Consider the following 27408-nt stretch of genomic DNA (forward strand, 5'->3'; position numbering starts at 1 on the left):
GAAATCATAACCAGAGGGAGAGAGAGCTCGCGAGGGAGAGAGGAGACGCGAGCCTTGCCGCCATGCCTTACCGCCACGCCTTGCTGCCACACCTTGTCGTCACGCCTTGCTGCCACACCTCGTCGTCACGCCTTGCCGCCACCGTCGAAGAGCTCGCGAAGAGAGAGAGAAAATCCACGGTCAGGGAGAGGAAGAGGGGTGTGTCGTCGCCGTCGCGCTCTGCCACTGTCGCCGCTTCCGCCGGTGCTACTGACCTCACCGCCGCTGGTCTTTCCTAAGGTTCCGATTCTGTTTCTGATTTGTTTTGATTCTGATTTGTTCTGATTCTGATGATTTCATTATTTTTGTTCTTCTGATTTTGATTCTGTTTTTTTGATTTCATTGTTGTTGTGCTTCTGATTTAATTGTTCTGCTTCTGATTTGTTTTGCTTTTGATTGTTCTTCTGCTTCTATTTTTTCTGCTTTTGATTCTGTTTATGTTTCTATTTCTGATTATATTTTTTATGTTTATTACATTAATTTTGTTTCTAATTTATTCTTGTTGTTGTTGGTGCTGTGATGAAGAAGAAAGAAAAAGAAGGAGAAATGCTGCTGTTGTGATAGAGCAGAAGAAAAAGAATAATAGAAACGGGATGTTTTAATAATAGAAATGGGATGTTTTGGTGATAAAGGAGAAGGGTATTTTGGTCGAAAAAAAAGTTTTAAAATTAAGTTAAACTTTAGATGATTTTGTGTGGAAAAAAGGTTAAAGACAAAAAAAAAAGAAAAAATAGTTTGGCCTATACTTTATTGACCAAAATGGTACTTAATCCAAACGAACAGAAAACATAAATGTTCATCAGGTCATAGTTATCAGAACCGAACCGGTGATCAAACCGGTCAGGTTATTGGGTCACTGGGTCACTGGTTCAACCGGTGGGTCACTGGTTGAACCGGTCAATCCGGTATATATATTTATTTTATTATTATATTATTATAGATAAAAACCCACATATAGTTATTTTTATGTAAAGTTGATATTTAAGAACCGTTAGATGATTTGACAAGTTTGACTAAATATCATCTAAGAAATTTCAACTATCAACTTCATATGAAGACAACTCTGCATATGAGTCTTTACCTATTATTATATATTAAAAGTATTTAATGAAAAATAATATTAATAGATATCATATAATCATGAAAAGAAAAAATAAATTATGATTAATAAATTTTGTTTGTTTATATTTTTAATTTGTATATATTTAATAAATAATATAGTTAAATAAAATATAATTAATTTAAAAATGAGTGGCTTTAAAATTAAAATAAATTGAATATAAATAAAATAAAAACTTGATATATGTATTATAATATGTATATAAAATTAACAAGAAGTTTGTCAGCTTGGTAGTACAACCTTCCTCTTAACATTCTTAAGTGAAGGAGTTCGAACCTTATGTTAGACATTTTGGAAAATTTTCCGAAAATTCACAAGGCTTGACACTTGGCAGCACTGGAGGCAACGGAGTAATGTGTTCTTCCACAACGCTAGTGCGTCGTAGGCTCCCCTTCAGATCCGACCGGTTCGGTTCGGTTCGGATTTGACCGGTTTTCACCGGTTCATATCGAGTTTGATCGGGTCAATGTCTTAAGCGGTTCGAAAGTTGGACCGGACCGGTATTAAGTCCGGTTCACCGGTTTTTCGGTTGAACCGGTCGGTCCGGTCCGGTTTTGATACATATGCATCAGGTATTCTGGTAGTTACTAACTAGGGAATGAGGAGAATGGGACAGCAAACGGTGCGTTTGTTTCGAATTATTCTCTTTCTTTTCTTTCCAAGTTTTCCATGGATATGAAACGAATGAACATGATCTCTCAGTGACGGTGTCTGTGTCCGTGTGTAACCCCTTTCCCTCCAGTGTCCACTCCTCGCGAAGCTACCTGCCGTTCCGGTACCAGGTTAACTCTTGTGCTCCAATGTTCTTTCATGTTTCACTTATTTCTCTCTTTATGTTTCTCCCTACTTTATTTTAGCTGTATCTTCAATTGTTTGCACTGAAATTCGTAGATTATATGCTCAAGTCTAATTTCAGGATATTCTTTTTTTGTTGGTAAAGTTTATGAGACTTTTTGTTGGTGCATTCTTAATTTTGATGATATTTAATTAGAAGATGATTTCATAATCTGTTATTTGGATTTTTGATGTCCTCCAAGTGTTTGTAACTTTGCTAGTGAGATTTTGGTTCTACAAAATGCAATTTTTTTTTATAGATGGCACTATTTGCTATTAGTTGTCCGTGTCTACAATGCAAGCTTACCAAATTTTGAGAATAAACTCTGCAAAATTTGAACCCTGAAACTGAACTTGTAAACTTGTAATTTCAATTTGGGAAAAAGTTTATGAGGTAACTTAAGAATTTGTTAACTTCACTACAGTGTGTTATGTTTAATGGATTGGATGAGTTCTATCTCTTATGGTGATATATTTCTTGTTTTCAGTGTAGGGAGATGGGTTTGTGGACACTACTAGAGGGGTTGTTGCTCCTTGCAAATGCACTGGCAATAATAAATGAGGACCGGTTTCTTGCACCAAGAGAGTGGGGCTTCTCAGATTTCTCAGTTAGGAGGACAAAGTCCTTGAAAGGCCAGATTATAGGTCTCATTCATGCAAGTCAGTACATGAGAGTTCCTCTCATACTTCTCAACACCATCTTCATTATTGTAAAGTTTCTGTCTGGATGTGATGATGATAAGAAAGGTGCGATTATGCCTGATCCAAACATTATGTTGATATATATATATATATATATGCCCTGTACATGTGTTTCTAAGACTCAGGATAGTGGTTGATCTAAACATTTCATCTTATGCTCACTCTTAAGATCAAACATGCTTTCTGAAAATTATTTTTTCGTAAAGCCCCTAACTAACAGGGCAAGACTTGATTGCTGTTACAATTGTTCTATATGTTATGTAATACATTCATGAACATTTTAAACAAAGTTTAATTTGCAGTTTCAGTGATTATTTCTTTTATGCTCTTCTTCAGTTTAGTGATTGGTCATCATAATTAACTGTATAATAACTCATTGAATGTGCCTTGATTTAGATGCATGTTATCTGAATTTGTATAGATGTATAGTTTTGGATTAAGCATGTAAGTCAATGGCTATGATGAGCCCGAGTGGTTAGTACAATGCAGACTTTGTCTCCCAACTTCCTTTCCCAGATGAGTAGGTATATATAGTGTGGTAATATTGGAAATAGCATGGCCTTTTAAACTAGATCTGTTTCTTAAATGGTTGCAGGTTCTAGATCTTTAATTAGAGATTTCAGCGAAGCATTATAAGCAACCTAGTTTACCAAATTCTACTTTAGAAAGGCCTATCAATGTATGTCTTTGTATTATTTTCATCCACACAATTATGTTCTTTACCATACATGTATAGGAAGAAATGTATGGCATTGTATATTCAATTTTTTTAAGAAGTTACATATCAGTTATCACCTTTTCCTTTAAATTTTCATTTTTTTTTTGTAAACATCTTGCCTACTTAACTTAATTGTTCGAATTTGATCTTACTGATGCTGCTAAAGTAACTGTCATATCTCCTGATATGCTCAATTCATTATTAAATCTTAACTCTCAACTCTCCAGATATTTTCATTTCATTTCATTTTGTTTAGCAAGCTTAGAACTTGTACTAAGCAAAACTGGTACACTGGATGAAAGACTACAGAAAAGAAAAAAGGACTAAATCATAAATCAGCAAAAAGATGGTATGTTTTGGAGTCTACGGAGATAAGCCGTACGGCTGAAACTGTTGCTACAAGAGACATGATGCTAAAGAAAACAATGTTGAGCCAGTGCCAAAGCTGTTGCATGGATGATTGTTTGTCCTTCTTTGCCGTTAGGTACATATGGTTTGCAAGAATAAATGTGAGTGGGAATGTGCTTATTGCACCTGTGAGGCTCATGAAATCTCCAAGAAATGGTAGCAGAGCAGATACAAATGTATTGAAGGTGAGGTAGCCACCTCTTAGTAAAATCCTGAATGTTAAGTTCTTAATTTGTAGGGCACTTCCGGTGATCCCATATTTGGTGTCCGCATACTCATACATAGGACTAGCAAATATCTAGCAGAAGTGAAAATAGATGATCATTAGGACACTCAAACAATTCGAGTAAACCAAATTTCATCCCTGACCAAAAACACAAGCTAATAAAGGGTGTGTTTGGTTTGCGCTTTTATTTTCAGTTTTTTCGTATTTTTAGAATTTTGTGAAGAAAAAAGTAAGCAGAGGCAAAAATAGAAAACATGATATTATTGTTTTTACTGTTTTCTCTTTTCTCTTCATAAAATCTTGAAATAGAAACTATTGAAAATGAAAATGCAAACCAAACACCTTAGTTTCTCAAGATTTGAAAGCCCCGTTGATCTTTCTTTAACCAGTGAGAGACAACTTTGTTTTCCTTAAATTGTAAGATATGATTTTGGCCTCTATTATTTATCAGGATTAAAACAATTGATAATAGCAGAAGTTCAAGTTTAGATGTAAGTACATGCAATGCAATGACTGATTGAAGAAAAGCTGTAATGTTAGCTACAGCTTTAACCCAGACAGGACCATTCACATTGTTCAGCAAATATGCTGATGTGGAATTTCCATAAGCCCAGTAACCTGTAAATGTAACCAGGTACAATGGAAGAACACCAACTGTGAACTGAAAATACAGGGCTTTCATCATGTTCGTCACAACTGGCTGCTTAATTGTTGCCTGTCATATACATCAATCAATTTATGTTGTGCATCAGTATCCATTTGTACATTAAATATGTTTTAAAAAACATGTAAGTGTATGGGACCTGTATTTCAGGAAGCATGCCAGTGTTATATGCGAACACGAGATTAGCGCTCGCTCCGATGATCGAAAATATTTTACCGGCGCCATTGCCCGGAATACTGAAATCTCTAGGTGGTGCATTCAATCCTGATGTTAATAACAATCATCTTGTTTAATGGACAGTTAAAAAAAAAAATTTTTGAGATGCAAGATTTGTATTCACATGAATAGCAAGCTGGCAATAAGACAAGCAGTGCAAGGGTGGAGGGGTATGTGTTAACTTGGTGGACAAAAAAAAAGGGGGGGACACATAACGTAATAGCAGAAATGAAATATTACCATCTTTAAGGGACAGCACAAATGCTATAACAATATAAGCTAGACTCAAGAGAGTTGAAAAACCCAGCCAAACTCCAAGAGCTGAAAGAGAAGGGATTCCAAAAGCAAACATTGCACACACAAAGCCAGCTATGGCAATAAAATATGGAAGTTTCATTGTGTGATCATCCCAAAATAGAAGATAAGTAGCCTGCACCACATCGAACATATAAAAATAAAAAAGGAATTCACGAAAAGAACCCTCTGGAAATACCAAAAAAAAAAGAAATTCAATTACCAAATTAACCAATGCATATTGTTTTTATATATTTTTTGTATGCATGTAACAGAATGGCTAGACATACACACTATCTGAAGAAACATATTCTAAACTGAGGAAGAGATTGAATTTGTGTTACTTTCAAGGCTGAACCGGCCAAAATGATGTAGCCAGTATTGATCATGAAAAGATTGACGTATTGTAGAGCCCATGTAAGAGTATACGCCCATCTTCCTGCGGTAAGAAAGGGATGAAACATGACTACATGAGAGAAAAAGAAATATTTGCATGTTATTGAAAACATTTGTAAAAGATGAGTATTTGTTACCGTATATGAATCCAGCAAGATCTCTATATCTGATGTGCCTTCTCCCCCCATACTCATGGAGCATAGCAACAAGAGCATTTGCATAGAGCGAAATCAAGGTGGCGAGGATTAGACCAACCACGCCACCAACCCAACCAAGCGGAACCATGATGGTCCCGGAATATCCCAGCACATAAGCGCTGTTGATTCCGGTGGTTAGGACAAAAGCCACTTGAAACCATGAATCTGCCACCAAACAAATTCCAGAGGAAAAACAAAATCATGTATTTACCGAAGTTCACAAAGTTCCAATTTCAATTGCACCTGAAGTGCCAGCTATATTGGGTTACAAATTGCATGTTTAATTATGTCTCAATCTGCAATATTTATGATATATAAGCATCATTCAAGAAAAAATCTGCAATGCAAAGGGTATGGTAGCAAGCAAATATAAGTAAAAGCGGTTATTACTAACCGCTACTAATCTGGTGCGCGGTTTCCGGTGCTTTAACGTTGCCTTTACCATCCTTGTGGTTTTCATGTTCACTATCGTTCCTTCCCACGTTAGGCATTGCAACCGCTAAATTGCATAAGATAGCAACACAATCACGCCAAGCTCCTCCTCAGCAACCTTTTTATATTGCAAAACAATAAAACATTCAATTCCAACCAGCCAATCACTTTTCCCCAATTTAGAATCACCTCCTTTTTCCTCTCTGACCAGTGACCACCCTTCTTTTTTGCATATCTCCTCTCTCTTTCTTTTCAAAGTTACGAGTGCTTGTATTGATGAAATGACCAAAACAGCCTTAGCAATGTCATTACTCATTACCAAGCATAGAATTTTGAAGAAGAAAGGGTATTCCCAAATGCAATCACAAAAGATTGCTAAAGAATCGACTAAAGAAATGGAGAGAAAAAAGTGATTTATATTTTATAAATAAAAGTAGGTTTTATTTATTGATAAGAAATAAATAATAGTGGTTCTTAATTGAACAACACATCACGCAAATAAAAAAAAAGAGAGTTTTCCTAAATAACAATTACAATCAATAGAAAAAAGAGTATAACTTAACGAAAAGGAGAAAGCGTATCTTCACTCTTCAATGGTCATAATTTTTTCCCATTTTTCTCCCGTTATTCTTTGGATGTATACCTGATTTATTTATTCGGTTGACCACATGAACGTTTCATGGTAAATGCAGATATTTTAGTCATTTATTTATTTATTTATTTTATATTTATCCGCTTATAAAGTTTTAGATAAATGTTTTTTGTGAGCGAATATCAACATTATTTTTAAGAGAGAATCCCAGCCGGAATTTTTACTTGGTTGAATTATTTCGCAATGGGATTCGTGTGGGCCCCAACTGTAAATCTTTATTTCAATGCATCAAATAGATCTAAATTGTCACTCTTATATTTGATGTTTTTTTAAGAGAAACTCTTCTTAGTTCTCTGCTAGTCTATTACACATTGGAAGAATTAGGTTACAAGGAAAAGGAATTAAAGCTTGGAAAATATTAGGAGGAATATGAAATTGCATTGCTTGAGCTTTCTATCTGATTCTACCCATGCAAGATGTCAATTTCTAAGATAATATTGTTCATCCTTGATCCTTTCTCATTTGAACTCTCCATCTTGGTGCCTTGAGTTCCCTCTACAATGTTGAAATTATTTCTAGATATTTTTGGGTTATAGATAATGAAACAACACCTTCAAAGTTCTGAGCTACCAACCCCAAATCATGCCAATTTTTGTGCTTCAAAATGAATAATATCTTAAATTGTTCTCTGAAGTATTAATAATAAATGTTAACTGTACAACAAAAAAATAATAAATATTAATTTTGTTATGTGAAATTGTACATGTGTGATGAAAATAATTTTTCCTTTGTTAAATTAAAAAAAATCATTAAATTGGGTTTTTTGAAAATTCACAGTGGGTCAATATCTCTTATTTTCTTATCTACATTACATTCTTTTTAATATCACGAATTTCTCTCATATGTGAGCTTAACTAGAAAAATATTTCAAAACATAAGATAACAAAAAAAAAGTTCTTTAATATCTGTATTTTGCCTTTGGGTATAATATTTTAAGGTATAATTTTGAAAATACATCTATCGAGAAAATATATAGACTATTGAACAAAATTCTTAATAACAATATATAAAATTAATCTATTTTTAAAAATAAATAATCTCTCTACTTTAAGAAGACATCATTTTTTGTTTTTAATCAAAAGAAAAGTTTCTTATTTGTGTTTAATTAACCTTACAAATTCATGATTCTACAAACTATAGACCATCTACAGCCTAAACTGAATTTTACAACTTCAACTTTCTTCTTAATTAGTGGATCCTCGTCATTATTGAATAAGAAGCGAAAATAAAGAAGAAAATACTTTAGATATATATGATCCACTATCCTCTATCCTTTTCAGCGTAAAGTATTATTTTACACTATTTGATAATTTCATGGTATCAACTTACGCATTAAAAATTCAGAGTCTAAATTATATATGAATCGGAGTATTTCAAGACATGAATTACTTTTTTTTTCAATAAAATACTTAAACCTCTTGCAATGCAGCACCGGTGCCAATGATTATTATGGGATTAATTATTTTAAAATTATAATAATAAAACTTACGTATGACAAATTATAAATTTAATGATAATTAATTTATTTTATATATATATATATATGAAGTGACTTTATGACCTTACTTTTTTGTTAGACCTTTTAATTTCGTTAAAATTAGTATACATTTTTTATTTTTACTTTTTACATATAAGAGTGTACATAAGTCGAATTGAGCTGGATTTAAATAAAGTCGAAATCAATTTAAATATTTTATTTAATTTATTTTAAGGATTTGAATTTGACTTTCAACTTTAAAAAATTCAATACCAAACTCAAGTATAAAAAAATTTACCTATATATAAATACATAATAATTAATTTAATGATTCATTCAGTACGTGCACATATAATATTTTTTATTAACTAATCTTTGCAATATGCCGACAATTTTAGATTACATTATTTTTATTTACAACTGCTGTAAATTTTTTTATGCATGATCTGCCTAAGCCAAAAATTTTAGAACGTAAATCCATTTTTGAAACTTCTTTACTATTTTGGACAGTTAACTTTCTATTATTTTTTATAAAATAGAAATAGGTATTTGGTATCAACAAATAAACGAACAAACTTTTCATAAAACAATTAGTCAAACATGATGTTTGTTGGCTTAAAAAATGTATGATTTAAAAATGAGGAGTACAAATACTTGCATGGTAGAAAAAGATATGTCAAAATAATGTCAAATATTATTTCTAACTTAAATTTATATCTATTTGAGATATTAATCTAAATTTAATTTTAGATAACTAAAAATTATATAAAATTAATAGTTACGTTATGCATTAAATATACAAAAGTAAATAATAATTTAATTTTATAAATATCAATTTTCTTTGCGGAAATGCATTTGACAGGAACAACAACTTTATTAATTAGGAAAAGTTTTTTATAGCAATAATTAATTAAAGAGCATTACCATTTTTTGTTTCTTTCTACTTTTATTTCTGTTCTTTCTTTTCTCTTTTTTTTGCCAAACTTTCTTCTTGTATTGAAATTAATGATTGATGCAAATTGAGTCTTGTATGATAATCTATACTTTTAAAGTGATGAGATAACTGATTAATATGAAAAACAAAAAAGTGAAGAGGAATTAGTGGACCAAAGCAAGACGTTATTATGCATCAGTCAAATAGTCAATTGAATTAGTGGATGATTTGTATACTATATGAACAGAAAATTATACCTTTTTTTATATTTCCCAAATTTTTAACTTTTTATCATTAATATATATAGTAGTGGTTATCCTACTGATCTCCCACCTCTGGTTAAGAATCATACAATACTTTTTTCTATTGACTTTAACATGTAATGTCAAAATAAGTTTGTATTAAAATTTTATTCAGAGAGAACAGATACAATTTTTCTTTCAAAAAGATGAGCTCGATCGATTACAACGCTTCAATCGATGAACTTAACACAAAAAAAAAAACTTGAAAACAATATAAAATAAATGAAAAGGTCATGAAAAATAGCTAAAATTGACAATAAAATTAAAAATAATAAAAAGTACAAAGACAATAAAAAATTGGAAATGATAAAAGAAATTGAAATAAAAGAAACGCTAAAAAATAATGGAAAAAGAAATAAGAAAAAAATGAAAAGAAAATAAAGAAAATAAGAAAAAAGTGATCACATTTAACATTCACGTATACAAACATTCCATTTTTTTATGTGTCAGTATAATTGGAAATGTGTGCAGAGTTTTGGTGTGGGTTAGAGTGGATACTTGTCTTAATTTTAACTTTTTGTTTTATTGGAAAAAAAAAACCCTCATCAGTTATTCATTTTTTGTCCCACATTCTTCATTCAACTTGTTCTCTAAAATTTGCACCATGTTCCGCATTTTCAGTCAGAGAGTCAAGTAAAAATCTTAGTGCTCAAGTCAAAGTAACTGTTAATCAACCTTTTTTCGTGCATTGTCTATCTTTGACTTCGACTCTCCTTGCCCTTATGATCGACCTAGTTCGCAGTTGAGACTTATTCCAGTTGAGGAACCGATTTTACTACCAACAAATTGCCCCTTCAAAATTTATTATTTTGAAAAAAAATACAATCCATATGTTTGGAGTCATGTGCTTGGCACATTTAATTTTAAATTTTAAAAAGATATTTTAGTTATACCACGCTAAAGCGGCGCACGCTTTTTTTGAGGATACGCAACGTTTTCTTAAGTTTTTAATAAGTCATTTTGTGTAACACCCCATTACCCTAAACCTTACTTCTAGCCAACTAAACACGTAGGCACGGACAAAACAAGATATAATAAATATAAAACCTTGTCGATAGCTCCAGGATACACAAGGTAATAATTAAAGTAAACAAGATATATACAAGTATGATATACAAAAAGAGGACTAGTCACAGCCTGCGGAGTTTAAGTCGGCTAGTCAAACTGAATACAACAGAGTTTTGAAGTTTAAAATAGCTTATACAACTTATCTCTCCAATCAAGCCTTTAAGGCCGTAAATTCTAAAAAAAATAAGATTGAGAGAAAGTACTACAACAAAATAATCAAAATACCTAAAAGAGAGCATAAAATCCTTCGCTCCGTCATCATCTCGCAACTCACCGAGGTGGGTTATGACCTGCTGGTGCACGAAAATTACACTCACACTATGTAATTCCGCACAACTAACCAGCAAGTGCACTGGGTCGTCCAAGTAATACCTTACGTGAGTAAGGGTCGATCCCACGGAGATTGCCGCCTTGAAGCAAGCTATGGTCATCTTATTATTCTTAGTCAGGATATCAATAGGGTTCTTAGTTTTAATTGTGAAAAGTGAAAAAGCATGAAAAGAATATTTGTTACGCAGTAATGGAGAATGGGTTGGAGTTTTGGAGATGCTTTGTCCTTTGAATTTTCGCTTTCCTACTGTCTTCTTCTTCATGCACGCAGGTCTCCTTCCATGGCAAGCTGTATGTTGGTGGATCACCGTTGTCAATGGCTACCAGCCGTCCTCTCAGTGAAAAGAGTCCATTTACATGGCTAATCATCTGTTGGTTCTCACTTGTGTTGGAATTTGATCCAGTGATCCTTTTGCGTCTGTCACTACGCCCAACGTTCGTGAGTTTGAAGCTCGTCACAGACATCCCCTCCCAGATCCTACTCGGAATACCACAGACAAGGTTTAGACTTTTCGAATCTTAGGAATGCTGCCAATTGGTTCTAGCTTATACCACGAAGACTCTGGACTCACGGAGTGAACGCTCTGTTGTTAGGAGAGGCAATCAAACTCGTGAACCAGAAACCCAAGTGATATACGTTCAATCTAAGGTTGAACGGAAGTGGTTGTCAGGCATGCGTTCATAGGTTGAGAATGATGATGATTGTCACGGATCATCACATTCATCATGTTGAAGTGCAAACGAATATCTTAGAATAGAGACTAACGAGATTGAATAGAAAACAGAAGTACTTGCATTAATTCATCAAGACGCTGTAGAGCTTCTCACCCCCAACCATGGGGTTTAGAGACTCATGCCGTCAAAGATACAAGTTCAGATGTAAAAAATGTCATGAGGTCCAAAATAAATCTCTAAAAGTAGTTTTTATACTCAACTAGTAACCTAGGTTTACAAAAAATGAGTAAGCTAAAATAGATAGTGCAGAAATCCACTCCTGGGGCCCACTTGGTGTGTGCTGGGGCTGAGCATTGAAGCTTTCACGTGAATAGGCTATTCTTGGAGTCAAACGCCAGTTTGTAACCTGTTTTTGGCAGTAACTTGTTTCCGGCGTTTGACGCCAGAATAGGGCAGAAAGCTGGCGTTAAACGCCAGTTTGTGTAGTCTAAACTTGGGCAAAGTATGGACTATTATATATTTCTGGAAAGCCCTGGATATCTACTTTCCAACGCAATTAAGATTGCACCATTTGGACTCCTGTAGCTCCAAAAATTTCATTTCGGGTGCAGGGAGGTCAGAATCCAACAGCATCTGCTCAATTTCAGCCAGAAAATATTTGAAATCACAGAAAAATCACAAACTAATAGTAAAGTCCAGAATTTTTTTTTTTGCATAAAAACTAATAAAAATATACTAAAAAGTAGCTAGATTCTACGAAAAACTATATTAAAACACCCCTCAAAAGCGTATAAAATATTCGCTCATCACAACACCAAACTTTAACTGTTGCTTGTCCCCAAGCAACTAGATAAATAAAATAGGATAGTCCGAGGATCAAGAGGCAATCTCAGAGTTTTACATGAAGCTCAATTCTAATTAGATGAGCGGGGCTAGTAGCTTTTTGCTTCTAAACAGTTTTGGCATCTCACTTCATCCCTTGAAGTTTAGAATGATTGGCATCCATAAAAACTCAGAATTCAGATAATGTTATTGATTTTCCTAGTTTAGTATGTTGATTCTTGAACACAGCTACTTTATGAGTCTTGGCCGTGGCCCTAAGCACTTTGTCTTCTAGTATTACCACCGGATACATAAATGCCACAGACACATAACTGGGTGAACCTTTTCAGATTGTGACTCACCTTTGCTAAAGTCCCCAATTATAGGTGTCCAGAGTTCTTAAGCACACTCTTTTGGATTACGACTTTAACCACTCAGTCTCAAGCTTTTCACTTAGACCTGCATGCCACAAGCACATGGTTAGGGACAACTGGGTTCAGCCGCTTAGACCAGGATTTTATTCTTTTAGGCCCTCCTATCCATTGATGCTCAAAGCCTTGGATCATTTTTACCCTTACTTTTTGGTTTTAAGGGCTATTGACTTTTCCTTTTTCTTTTTCTCTTTTTTTTTTGCCATGTTTTTTTCTCATTTTTTTCACTGCTTTTTCTTGCTTCAAGAATCAATTTTATGATTTTTCAGATTATCAATAATATTTCTCTTTTTCATCATTCTTTCAAGAGCCAACAGTTTTAACATTCATAAACAACAAGATCAAAAATATGCACTGTTTAAGCATTCATTCAGAAGACAAAGGGCTTGTTTGGATGAGCTTCTAAGAAAAGATCTTTTTTCAAGTTATCTTTTTTTAAAAGATCTTATAGAGAAGTAAAAGTAATTTTATGTTTGGATATCTCATGTAAAAAGGTTTTTTTATCTATCAATTATGTTTGGGTATAACAATATAAAAGTACTTTTTTGTTTATTTATTACATGAAAAACATCTTTTTTTTTAAGGAAAAAAGATCTTTTAAAAAAAGATGTAAATTACAGCTTCTCAAAAAAGATCTTTTTTTTTTTTATTTTACTAGTGCTTTTACTTTTACTACTAGAAATTTGCCAAACACGTTAAAAAATAAAAAAAGATCTTTTTTCATTGAAAAAAGATCTTTTTTTAACAAAATAATGGCGCCCAAACATACACAAAAAGTGTTGCCACCACATATAAATAATTTGAATTTTTCTTATTAAGAACTCAAAAAAATTGCCTCCTTATTCTAAAAATATCTGCTATTTTATTCATGTTTAATGATGATGAGAAAAATAAATTATAGCTTACTTGGAGATGATAAAAATAAAAATAAAAATACTAATTACTACTACTCATATGACTCCGAAGATAGATTTCTAATACCAGAAGTTATCACAGAATTAAGATTAGGACTCAACAACCTTTATTTTGGGAGATGGACGCTCCTTCAATTTGTGGGTTGTCTGGATCTTCAAGAGAAAGCTTCTGGCGCTTCAGCTCATGTAGTTCACGCCCTTACTTCTCTTGTTTCTTAAGCAGTTTGCAGATCATAAAATTTTGATTCTGCTGTTCTTCCTTGAGTTGATCCATAGTTTCTTGCAACTTGGTGACAGATGCTTCTAGGCGGGTCCAGTAGTCAATCTGAGGAATTTCTGGGAGGAACTCCTGCGCCCTCCTTTTGATGGAGTTTTCTTGTACTTGTTGTCCCTCCATTGACTTCTTGGTGATTGGATGTTCGACTGGGATGAGCTCATCTACTCCCATCTTCACCCCAGCCTCTTTGCATAGCAGAGAAATCAAGTTTGGGTAAGCCAACTTGGCGTCCTTGGAGTTCTTATTTGCAATTGTGTAGAGCTCACAAGAAATCAGTTGATGAATCTCCACTTCGTTTCCTTGCATAATACAGTGGATCATCACTGCTCTCTTGACAGTGACTTCAGAGCGGTTGCTGGTAGGCAGTATGAAACGCCCAATGAAATCTAGCCAGCCTCTAACAATTGGTTTGAGATCCCCTCTCTTGAGTTGATTTGGAACACCTTTTGTGTTGGTTGTCCACTTGGTTCTAGGGATGCATATGTCCTCTAGAATTTGGTCCAAGCGCTTATCATCACATACCATTCTCCTATTAAAGGATTCTGGATCATCTTGTAGTTAAGGTAGCTTGAAGACCTCTCTTATTTTGTCAAGGTGGAAGTGAATCATCTTCCCTCTGACTATGGTTCGAAAGGTATAGAAAGCGGTTCCAGTCATTCTCTACCTCTCTGTTTGCCACAGATTTGAGTAAAATTCCTGAACCATGTTTCTACCCACTTTTGTCGCAAGATTAGCTAGAATTTCCCAACTTCTGTTTCGAATTTGCTCTTGGATCTCCAGATATTCGTCTTCTTTCAGATCAAATTTTACTTTCGGGATTACTGACCTTAGACCCATTATTTTGTGGTAATGGTCCGAATGTTCCTTGGTTAAGAACCTCTCTTGATTCTAAAGTGGTCTTGGATTATTCTCTTTTTTGCCTCTTGAAGTGATTTGTTTTCCCTTAGGAGCCATGATCTTAGTGAGTCTTAGCTCAGTGATCACGCAAAACACACCAAACTTAGAGGTTTGCTTGTCCTCAAGCAAAAGAAAGGAAATGAGAGGAGAAGGAGGAGAGCCAAATTCGAATTATGGAGGAGAGGGGGTGGCCAAATGTGAATTTAAAAGGGAGGGGTGGGTTTGAAAATTTTTGAAAAAGATATGATAGAAGATATGATTTGTAAAAAGATAATTATAATATGCAAAAGATGTAATTTTAAAATAAGAAAAAAGAGAGTTTTGAAAAAGATAAATCTAAATTTTGAAAAGATATTTAAAAAGATATATGAATTTTGAAAAAGATTTGAAGAGAAATTAAAAAGATATATGCATTTTGAAAAAGATTTGAAAAGAAGAAAAGATTTTTAGGATTAAGAGTTATTTATTTATTTATTTATTTTGAAATTTGAAATTGAAAAGATGAGGATTTGAAATATGTTTATGCAAGAAATCATGGATAAAAACATAAAAATTGAAAAAAATTGGGTTGGAAAACAAAATTACCTCCCCTCCACATTCCTGGCGTTAAATGCCCAAACGCTGCTTGTTTTGGGCGTTTAACGCCCATTTGCTGCTTGTTTTGGGCGTTTAATGCCCAGCCAGGGTCAGCTAGGTACTCTGGCTAGCGTTAAACGCTAGAAAGTCTTTATCACTAGCCATTTTTCTAAACGCCCAGGATGCTGTAGTTCTAGCGTTAAAAGCCCTGAATGGCACCCATTCTGGCGTTTAACGCCCAGAAGTTGCTTGTTTTGGGCGTTTAACACCCAGCCAGGTATTCTGGCTGGCGTTAAACGCCAGAAAGTGCCTCTTACTGGCGTTTTCATGCTAGTGAGCTTCTTTTCTCTGCTCTGAAACCTTCTATAACTCTGTGAACTCCTATAAATGAGAATTGGTTCTGATGATAACTTATTAAACTCCTATAATTATTATTTAAATAACAGATAAACTACAGTAATGGATGGGTTACCTCCCAGCAAGCGCTTCTTTATTGTCTTTAGCTGGACCTTACTGAGCTTTAATCTAGTCTCAGTTTTGAGCATTCTTGCTCAAAATTGCTTTCAAGATAATGTTTGACTCTCTGTCCATTAACAATGAACTTTTTGTCAGAATCAATATCCTAAAGCTCTACATATCCATATGGTGACACGCCTGTAATCACATATGGTCCTCTCCACTGGGATTTTAGTTTCCCAGGGAATAGCCTGAGCCTAGAGTTAAATAGCATAACCTTTTGTCCTGGCTCAAGGACTCGGGATGACAGGTTCTTATCATGCCATCTCTTTGCTTTTTCCTTGTAAATTTTGGCATTTTCAAAAGCATTGAGTATGAATTCCTCTAGCTCATTCAGTTGGAGGAATCTTTTCTCTCCAGCTAATTTGGCATCAAGGTTTAAGAATTTGGTTGCCCAGTAGGCTTTATGCTCCAGTTCCACGGGTAGGTGACAAGCCTTCCCATACACAAGCTAGTATGGAGAGGTTCCTATAGGAGTCTTGAATGCTGTTCTGTATGCCCATAGAGCATCATCCAAGCTCTTTGCCCAATCCTTTCTACGGGCAATTACAGTCCATTCTAGGATTCTTTTTAGTTCTCTATTAAAGACTTCAGCTTGTTCATTGGTCTGTGGATGATATGGAGTTGCCACCTTGTGGCTTATTTCATATTGGACCATGGCATTATAAAGCTGTTTATTGTAGAAATGAGTGCATCCATCACTGATCAGTGCTCTAGGGACACCAAATCTGCTAAAGATATATTTCTGGAGGAACTTCAGTACTGTCTTAGTATCGTTAGTCGGTGTTGCAATTGCCTCTAGCCATTTAGATACATAGTCTACTGCCACCAGAATGTAAGTGTTTGAGTATGATGGTGGGAAAGGACCCATGAAGTCAATACCCCATACATCAAACAACTCAATCTCTAGGATCCCTTGTTGAGGAATGGCGTAACCATGAGGCAGATTACCAGCTAGCTGGCAACTGTCACAGTTACGTACAAACTCTCGGGAGTCCCTATAGATTGTAAGCCAGTAGAAGCCACATTGGAGGACTTTGGTGGCTGTTCGCTCACCTCTGAAATATCCTCCATATTGTGATCCATGGCAATGCCATAGGATCTTCTGTGCCTCTTCTCTAGGCACGCACCTACGGATTAGTCCGTCTGCGCATCTCTTGAAGAGATATGGCTCATCCCACAAGTAGTACTTCGCATCAGAAAGCAATTTTTTCTTTTGCTGCCTGCTGAACTCCTTGGGAATGAATCTTGCAGCGCTGAACTCCTTGGGAATGAACCTTGCGGCTTTATAGTTTGCGATGTCTGCAAACCATGACACCTCCTGAATGGCAAAGAGTTGCTCATTCGGAAAGGTTTCAGAGATCTCAGTGAGGGGTAGAGACATCCTTTCTACTAGTTCTATCCGGGACAGGTGATCTGCTACTTGATTCTCTGTCCCTTTTCTGTCTCTTATTTCTATATCAAACTCTTGCAGAAGCAACACCCATCTTATGAGCCTGGATTTTGAATCCTGCTTTGTAAGTAGATATTTAAGAGCAGCATGGTCAGTGTACACAATCACTTTTGATCCTACCAAATAGGATCTAAACTTGTCAATGGCATAAACCACTGCAAGCAATTCTTTTTCTGTGGTTGTGTAATTTTCCTGCGTGTCATTTAGAACACGGCTAGCGTAGTAAATGACGTGCAAAAGCTTGTCATGCTTCTGTCCCAATACTGCACCAATAGCATGGTCACTGTCATCACACATTAGTTCAAATGGTAATGTCCAGTCCGGTGTAGAAATAATAGGCGCTGTGACCAGTTTAGCCTTCAGAGTCTCAAAGGCCTGGAAACACTCTGTGTCAAAGACAAATGGTGTATCAGCAGCTAGTAGGATACTCAGAGGTTTTGCGATTTTTGAAAAATCCTTTATAAACCTCTTGTAAAATCCCGCATGTCCCAGAAAACTTCTGATTGCCTTAACATTGGTAGGTGGTGGTAATTTTTCGATTACTTCCACCTTAGCTTGATCCACCTCTATGCCTTTGTTCAAAATTTTGTGCCCAAGGACAATTCCTTCCGTCACCATAAAGTGAAATTTCTCCCAGTTTAAAACCAAGTTGGTCTCTTGGCACCATTTCAGAACAAGTGCTAGATGGTCAAGATAGGAGCTGAATGAATCTCCAAATACTGAGAAGTCGTCTATGAAGACTTCCAGAAATTTTTCCACCATATAAGAGAAAATAGAGAGCATGCATCTCTAAAAGGTTGCTGGTGCATTACACAGACCAAATGGCATCCTTCTGTAGGCAAATACTCCAGATGGACATGTGAATGCTGTTTTCTCTTGATCCTGGGATCTACTGTAATCTGGTTGTTGCCTGAGTAGCCATCCAGAAAGCAGTAATAGTCATGACCTGCTGACGATTGGATTTTTGACGGTTTATAATTTCTCAAATAAAATCTCGTTGCAAAGTATAGTTTCTAAACCAAACAATAATCCTTTCATACAAAAAGTTGTTTGTCACTAGTACAAACCCCTAGAATTTATAAACCGAAGTATTGGACCTCGGGTCGTTCTCCCTAGGAATTGTAATGAAGTGTCTTGTTATTGGTTGTGATTTATTTTGGGGTTTTGGATAAGAAGCATGAAAAGTAAATGGCAATAAAAATAAACTAACAACTATAAAAGGGCTCTTGGCAAGGTATAAAAATTAGAAGTCCTATCCTAGTTATCCTTCTCAATTGTGATGAGAATTGTTCATTGCTACCACTTAGTTAACCTCTAACCATGGAGGAAAGTCAAGTGGATGAATCAATTTGATTCCTCAAGTCCTGATCAACTCCTAAAGGAATGACTAGCTTTAGACAACAACAACAAGCAAGGAAATCACAACTATCATGAATTACCTCAAATTGCATTATTGAACGGAAATAAAGGAACAACAATCTATCCAAAACAAAATGAAGAATTACAATTATGAAAGCACATAACTAGAAAGAGAGATATGAGAAGATTGAGAATTGATAAAGGAAAATTGAATCAAAGCATGAATTAAACCTAGATCTAAGAAGAGAGATTAACCTAAACCTAATCCTAATTCTAGAGAGAAGTGAGAGCTTCTCTTTCTAGAAACTAATTCTAAAACTAATCCTAGTGAGTGTGTATTATTTTCTAATTGATTCTCTAATGCCTTCCCCTTAATCCTTCATCCTTATATTCCTCTTCCTTAGCATTTGGCGCCAAAATGGGTTCAGAAACCCTCTCAAATCGCTAGGCACGTGTTGCATTAGTGAGGTCATGTGCCATCATCGGCGCGTGCGCGCACGGTACGCGTGCGCGTCCTTGGCCAGTTTCGCAATGTGCGTGCGAGCGCCTTGTGCGCGTGCGCGTGCATGGCTGACTTTGCTTCTTTGACTTTTTTTTATGCTTCTCTCCACTTGTATGCTTCCTTCCTTACTTCCTCTGATCCATGCCTAGCCTATTTCAATCCTGTAATTACTAGCAAACACATCAAGGCATCTTATGGAATCAAAGAGAAATTAGAATTCATCAAAATAAGGCTTAAAAAGCATGTTTTTACACTTAAGCACAAATATGGGAGAGATAACAAAACCATGCTAATTCATAGGCTAAATGTGATAAAAGGTTATCAAATTACCCTAAACTCAATACAAAATAAACCATCAAATTGGGGTTTGTCAACCTCCCCACACTTAAGCCTTAGCATGTCCTCATGCTAAATTAAGAAGGAACTAAGGGTAATGACATTTATTGAATGCAGCTAAACTATATGAATCCTACCTAAATGCAATTATCTAAGCAAATGGAAATGCTTAGTTCAAACATATCAAATTGCCAAGAGAGCATGTGTAAGCACAAGGGCTAGGCAATAGGAATTAATTCCAAACCACAATTGTATTGAATTATCAAAAAGAGTTCAAACTTGCAAGAATATAGATAATATGGGTGAGCACCTGTAATTGAACTTTTGAACCCTCACCGGATATGTGTATCCGCTCTATTCACTCAAGTGTTTAAGGGTTAATTCACTCAATTCTCTTCTAATCATGTCTTCCAAAATTTGATTTTCTTCTAACAATCAACACTTATTCAATGCATGCATACATTCATCATAAGGTCTTTCATTTAGGTTGCAATGGGGTTAGGGTCAAGGTAGGATCATTTATGGTTAAGTAGACTAGGATTTGAATCTTTGATTAGCATAGACTTCCCCACCTAACTATATAATGACCTATACAAAATCGAACTACTCTAACTACCCATTCTTCACTTTTTCTTACATATTCATGCATCTTTATTTGATTCATAACACTTATGCATTGATTCCCTTTTATTGACTTCACGTTGGGGCATTTTGTCCCCTCTTTATTATTTTTCCTTCTTTTTCCATATACAATTTTTTTTCTTTTCTTTTCTTTTTCTTTTGTTTTTCTCATTTTCACTTTTATTTCTCTTTTTTTTTCTTTTCATTTCTTTTCTTTTGTCAAACTATATACAAGAACATCAATGCATAAGGTCTATTCATTTAATCAATACATGAGTATGTACCCAATTCCTAAACATGAAAGTGTACTACCCCTTTTATCCCATCCAATGTTCCCAAGCCTCACCAACTTGAATAGTAAACACTCTCACCAGCCTAGGCTTAATCAAAGATCCAAACAAGGGCTTTTCATTGGTTTTCCGCCTTGGGCTTGTAATGTGCTAAAATAAGAACGAGTTGGTTAAGCATAGGCTCAAAATTGGCTATCAATGGAAGGTAAAAGGTTGGCTATTTGGGTAAGTGGCTAATGAAACAATGGCCTCAATCATATAAATGCATGAATACAAGAAATAATTGGATATATAGAATCAAGCAAATCAAGGATTACAATCATAGAAAGAGAATAATTTCACACAAGAATGGAAAATAAGTGGTTATAAAATGTAACCACATCAATAGGCTCAAGTCTCACAAGCTTGTGTTCTTAGTTTAATATATGATTCACAAGGTATGTAATTCAAGCAAGTTTTACCAAAAAAGTTTTCTTTCAATCAATTGGGTTGATGCCCTATATTTAAACTTCTTAGAAAATCTCAATATTTGACTAAGCATTGTTGTGATTGGAAAATTCAAAGATTTTCTTAGTTCACCCTTTCCTTTTTCACTTAAAACCAATATATTATGCAAAAAGGGTGACTAAATATTTGCAATCCAAAGTATGATTTCTAATCACAACCACGAACTAAAAAGAAAGATATGCAAGATGTAAGATAAACAAAATGTATAAAGAAGAATCCAACTAAAAGTACGGAATCTATCATCCAAGACATCTAAGTCTAAAGATATCCAAAAGCATCAAAATATCTAAAATCCAAAATAAGCAATAAAAAGTATCCAAAGCAAACTAGAAATGCATCAAAATATATACAAAGATGTGCAGAATAAGATAGCTAGGCCGAAAAGTTCACCGGTTCCCAAATAATGCTACCGGTGCCCTCCCCACACTTAAAACCAAGCATCGTCCTCGATGCTAAACCGGAGGATCAGTGGGAGGTACAACGATAGGCTCTGAACGGTGTGCTCTGGCTCTGACTATGGCTGTGGCTCTGTGGTGTCTGGAGCAGCTGGAGGAGCATCCTGCTGAATCGGTGCCTCCGCCTCCTCCTCCTGATGATCCTGCTCATCGGAGGCTAGAGAATCGGGAAGTGGAGGTAGCTCAGCACCCAAAGAGATAAGGGCCTGGTCCATCCGATCTAAACGGCGTCTGACATGGCGTCGCTCGCGCTCTAAGAACCGGAAAAGACGCTGGACCAGGAGATAAGTAGGCTCAGGTACTGCTGGTGGTCCTGTAGATGATGAAGGAGCTGCAGCGGTAGAGGATGATGGGGCAGCTGTAGGGGCCGATGGTGAAGGTGTCCCGATGGCAGCTCTAGCCCGAGAGCGGCGTCTAACAGGTGGTCGCTCGTGCACCCAACCACCCCAGGGGATAGTAACCTCCCTGTCATCTGCATCAGGGGGTGGTGGTCGCACATCATCGTCCAGCCATGGGACCTCAGCTAGGGCCGCCATACTCGTGACCAATGTAGGAAATGGGAGTAGGCCACGAATATGCGCCCGCCACATACACTGTCTGATAAGCCTAGGGAAGGAGACCTCCTTCCCCTCCATAACACACCCAATAAGTAGGAGCATCTCCATAGGGATCTCTGAGAAGTGGGTGGTAGGCAGGACATAGCAAGCGAATATTAGGACATAGCATGCGAATATCATCTGCCAAGTCTTGGCCTCACGAGTCAGATGAGTAAAGAGCATCCCTTTCGCCTTGGTATTATTTGCATCCATAACCCATGTGGCATCTGGTAACCCAATAACACTCCTGAGTGCCTCATAATCAAAAGTCATGCTGTGTATGGCCAATTCAGCCTGCTGATGGGCACACAGCTCATCCGGGACATGCCGGCACTGTAGTGCCTCCTCAATAGCAGTCTCAGTAATCATAATCTCTCTACCCCGCACCTGAACTGAATCCAATGTGGGACGGAAGAAGTTGCAGTAGAATTCCTTCACCCAAGATACATTGATATCTCCCAAATCCCGGTCAACAAAGTCGATACCCAACTCAAGGATCCGACCGGTAATAGACCGTCTCACATCAGTAGGGAGGAGCAACTTCTTCTCAGTATTCAGCTTTGTTGTTCGATATCGAGAAAACTGAAGCTCACAGTAGAGATTGGGGAATATGTCCGGATTGGTAGAAGGTAACTGCTGATTTTCTTTGTCTACATCAATTAATGGGTTCTTGGCATAATGCTTGTAGATGGAAGGAATGGAAGGTGTAGAGAGTTTTCTTTTCTTGGAGGCAGTGGCTATGGCTTTGCCCTTATCTGACATCCTGAAAAATATGGTAGAATATATGGAACATTTAGCATGTAACAAAGAAGGCATGTTCAGGAGACAAATGGCAAAAACAATCATGATGTTGCAATGAATATGCAAAAGTGAACAAGTAAACCATAAAAAAAATGCAAGCTACATTAAGGTCAACAACTCATATTCAAAAGGCAATACTATCATCATATATTTGAAAGAGTTTGTTAAAGATGGTTAAAGGTGAGTGGAAGTGAAATGGTTAAAGAAATTAGGAAGTTAGAAAAGTATGTTAGTGATATGGTGATATATATGCGCAATGAAAAGAAAAGTTGTGGTTCATGTTCACAGTGAATGATGCAAATCCGAGAAGTCAAAAAGAAACGGAAATTTGCCCAAAATTGAATTAAAGACCCAAAGGGGACTAATTTTCTTGAAAATCGGGCAGCATTTCGGCTTAAAATTGGACGTTCCTGGATAGCAAGTTAACACAATTAGCATGGAAAACAACATCAATTATGCACAGCAGCAGAGGTACAGTATTCAGGCAACAAGAAATGCATAAAAACAGTCCAAAATCAGCATACAACATCTAGATAAGCAGACAGCAAAATAAGCACGAACGGAGCACTTACCAGGCCTAGAATCCTCTATCCAGCCCTAGCTACCTAACCGCAATTATTTCTATCTAACCTAGCATGCAAAAATTGGATGTAAACTAACTAACAAGCAATGACAATAACAAACAGGAATGAACAATTAAAAAGAAGAAAACAGAAAAATAACCGGAAGGAACCTGGGAGTAGAGGAACTGAGTATGGAAGAGAAATGGGGAGTGGGGCAGTACAAGCAGCAGTTGCGCCACCGTGAACGGTGGTGGTGAAGACGGCCGGCGCAGTGGTTCGGCCGGAAGAATGAGAAACCGAGGGGAGAAGGGACGGTGATGGTGAAAGAGGAGAATGAGAGGGGAATGTGCAGGAAGGGAAGAGAGGGAGTGAGCCGCCGGCAGTGATGACGGGGTGGCGGCGGAGATGGTGGCGCGGTGGTGGTGGTTGACTGAGAGGAGTGACTGTGGTGGTTGGTGTTCGAGCGGGGGTGGGTGGACGAGAGAGAGAGAATGTGGGCGATTGGGGTGATGGCAAGGGAAGGGATTGGCTGTGCGGTGGTTGCCGGCGGAGCAGCGGCGGTAATGGAGGTTGAGAGGAGGAAGGTGATGAAAAAGGGGGGAGATTGAAGAAAGAGTGCGCGACTGCGCAACGTTCTTCGCGTGTTAGGGTATCATATTTTTTATTCGACGCGTGCGCGCACTTTGCGCGCCCGCGTGCAATGAAGAATCAAGGGACCTACGCGTGCGCGTGCAACGCGCTTGAGCGTGGGTGAGCAAAATGGGAAGGGACGCGTGCGCGTATAGTACGCGCACGCGTGCATGGAATTGGGCTAGGGGCTTAGAGTTGGCCCAACTCAGGCCTAACTCTCTGGAGAATGGCCTGGAGGTTGCGCTAGCAGACCAGCGCGCACGCGGCATGTACGCGTCCGCGCGCATTGGGGAGAATGGAGATCCACGCGTGGGCGTGCAGTGCGCTATAGCGTGGTTGGCAATTTAGGTAACGTGCGCATGCGCGTACAGTGCGCGCACGCGTACGTGAGATTGGGCCTGAAGCTTAGAGTGGGCATGAGGTATGCCCAACTCTCGGGTTAGAAGCCTAGATTGGTGGCAGCACGTAACGACGCGTGCGCGGTAAGTGCGCGTCCGCGTATGGTGACGATATGGGATAAGGCGCGCGCTAGCGTGATGCGTGCGCTCGCGCAGATCGAGTTAGGCCTGGGGCTTAAGGCTAGCCCATAAATGGCTCAACTCTCTGGGGTTTGGCTCAATTATTTGCAGCAGCAAATCGGTGCGGACGCGACAGGTACGCGTCCGCGCGAACTTCCATGTTCTCATAAACGGCGCGCACGCAGCATGTACGCGTCCGCGTGGGTCGTGTTGGGCTCAAGGCATAATGTTTGCCCAAGGGAGGCCCAACTCTCGGGAGTGTGGCTCGTGGTGCATCCACACAGGGACGCGTGCGCGTACAGTGTGCGCGCGCGTCCAGCCCCCTTTTTTTTTCCAGAAAACAAATTGCTGGGTGCTCCCCTTAGTGTTCACAACTCTTATTCACTCCACCATCATACAATTCACAAAAATACAATTTTGATATTATTCATCTACTACTAAACACAACATGCATGTGACTAAGCTAACAATTAAGTTGTACAAACAAATTTGTATGAAACATCTACCTACAATGGTAACTCAAATCACTTATTAAGTAAATTTAAAAGATTGGAAAGAGTTTACCATGGTGGGGTGTCTCCCACCTAGCACTTTTAGTTTAAGTCCTTAAGTTGGACATTTTGAGATGCTTGTTGTCATGGTGGCCTATGTTTGTACTCATCCTTGAATCTCCAAGGATCCATGCTCCTCAATTGGTTGACAGAATTTCCAACCATTTTTATTAAGCTTGGGCAGAGTTCTACCCAAAATACGAGTCCCCATATTTGGTCTTCACATAGCGAACCGGGATCCCATATCTTATTTTCGCATCCATCCGTTAGTTGAGTTCCATGATTATGTCGGATGGGTGGTTGACATAAATGTGGTGGACACACAGAATTCTCTTTACTCCACCAATGCTTCCCTCTAGATCCATGCAAGGTGATCCTTGTCCCAACATTATCCCTATACCTTGAGGCCTTGACCTTAATGAGCTTAACACCTACTTTCCAACCACTACACAACTCATTTCCACTTTTAATTCCACAAAGAGTTCTAAGTTGACCATCATTTTCAATCAAACCATATTCAAGTGAGAAATTAAAGCTTAGGGATAGAGATTTTACCCACTTAATTGTTGTATTGGAGGGTGATTTGGGAAGAGAGGCTTCCCCACTCTTAGACAAGTGCAAGGTCCACTTCCTTGTGCTCTTCTTTAGTTGTTTCCACCTCTTCATAATTTTCTCCAATTTCAACCTCATCCTCTTTGTTACGTGGTTTGGTGTTATCTTGAAGAACTTCATCTTGTCTAATGGAAGGTGATTCAATTTTTGATAGGAATTCATTGACGAATGAATCCATCTCTTGCTCCACCTCCTCATATTCTTCAATTTCAATATACACCATGCCATTCTCATCTTCCTTGGGAGGTTGTGCACACTCCTTCAAAATTTGAGCTTCATGTCCAATGGGAGGGGATTCCATTGTAGAGAGAAATTCATTCATGATTGCATCCATCTCTTGATAAGCCTCTTCCAAGTCTCCAATGATGAAATGCTTTGGAGGTTGCGCACCCTCCTCGACATCAATATCAAGCTTCTTGGAAGAGTGCTCCATGATGCTAAATTCCCATGGACTTTCAACATCTCCTAAATCTTCAACCACTTCTTCCTTTCCTTCAATGATCATAGGCTTCTCCAATTGTTCCAACACAAAATTCGACTCCTCTTTCCCCACCGAATTTTCCAATTTCTCTTTCATGCTTTGCCCTTCTTTTGACCTTTCACATGTGGTCACGGGATTACCTTGAGTCTTCAAACATTGGTGGGCTAAAGTATGCACCACCTTGGTCAAATTGGTCACAAACTCAAGTGTATCCCGCTTCATGGCCTCTTGTCCTTGAAGTAACAAAGTGAGAGAATCGTCTATTGGGGCTTGTGGTGGGTAGGAAGGTTCATCATTTTGGAGAGAGGGTTCATAATAGGAAGGTTCTTCTTGGTAAGGTTGTGAAGATGGTGTGCATTGAGGTGGCTCTTGGTGGTAATCTTGATAGGGTTGTGGTGGTTCTAAGGGTTCTCGCTCAAAATGGTCATAAAAATACGGTGCGGATGATTGGTCATATGATGGATATGGATCATAGGAAGGTGCTTGGTATGGAGAGGCTTGTGAGAGTGGTTGAGAGTTATGTTGTAGGTGTGGTTCATAAGCATATGGTGGTGGTTCTAGAAAGTCACAAGGTGATCCACCATAGCCATTGGGTTGATATGCATCATAGGATGGCTCTTCTTCATAGTGCATTGGTGGGGGTTGTTGCCATGAAGATTGATCATATGCATATGGCTCCTCCCACCTTTGGTTGTTCCATCCTTGATACACATCCTCATTGAAACTCTCATCACCTACAACATAATTGTAATCACACTCATAGCCAAAGTGAGAATTCATGGTGGAAAAGCAAAAATAAAACTAACAAAATCTAGAAAACAAGCAAAAGACAAACTATTTACACTATTCACATATGTACAATAACCAATAACACAACACCATTGCAAATCCCCGGCAACGGCACCATTTTGACGATTGGATTTTTGACGGTTTAGAATTTCTCAAATAAAATCTCGTTGCAAAGTATAGTTTCTAAACCAAACAATAATCCTTTCATACAAAAAGTTGTTTGTCAC

At 37.3% G+C, this 27408-nt stretch overlaps 2 protein-coding genes across 11 annotated transcripts; one reads left to right on the forward strand and one right to left on the reverse strand.

Annotated features, from left to right (window-relative positions):
- The first annotated feature begins 6 nt into the window (after positions 1-6).
- On the forward strand, positions 7-3814 carry LOC107469642 (uncharacterized). Of its 10 annotated transcripts, none has more exons than XM_052255288.1 (4): positions 686-842; positions 1732-1941; positions 2482-2740; positions 3670-3814. In XM_052255288.1, the coding sequence occupies exons 3-4, from the start codon at positions 2491-2493 to the stop codon at positions 3738-3740; spliced, it is 321 nt and encodes a 106-aa protein (XP_052111248.1). In that variant the 5' UTR covers positions 686-842; positions 1732-1941; positions 2482-2490; the 3' UTR covers positions 3741-3814. The 10 variants fall into 10 exon arrangements, with proteins under 10 accessions (XP_052111245.1, XP_052111247.1, XP_052111248.1 ...); XM_016089018.3 differs by lacking the exon at positions 3670-3814 and adding an exon at positions 3291-3477; XM_052255282.1 differs by lacking the exon at positions 3670-3814 and having other exon boundaries at positions 1732-1781; positions 1862-1941; positions 2482-3477.
- On the reverse strand, positions 3612-6519 carry LOC107469641 (proline transporter 1). Its single transcript, XM_016089013.3, has 7 exons — positions 6209-6519; positions 5755-5979; positions 5566-5660; positions 5168-5357; positions 4851-4975; positions 4547-4762; positions 3612-4119 (listed from the first exon to the last, which is right to left on the reverse strand). The coding sequence occupies exons 1-7, from the start codon at positions 6303-6305 to the stop codon at positions 3742-3744; spliced, it is 1326 nt and encodes a 441-aa protein (XP_015944499.1). The 5' UTR covers positions 6306-6519; the 3' UTR covers positions 3612-3741.
- Positions 6520-27408: the final 20889 nt, after the last annotated feature.

The sequence above is a fragment of the Arachis duranensis genome, chromosome 10 (genome assembly GCF_000817695.3).
Source record: "Arachis duranensis cultivar V14167 chromosome 10, aradu.V14167.gnm2.J7QH, whole genome shotgun sequence".
Lineage (NCBI taxonomy): Eukaryota > Viridiplantae > Streptophyta > Magnoliopsida > Fabales > Fabaceae > Arachis > Arachis duranensis.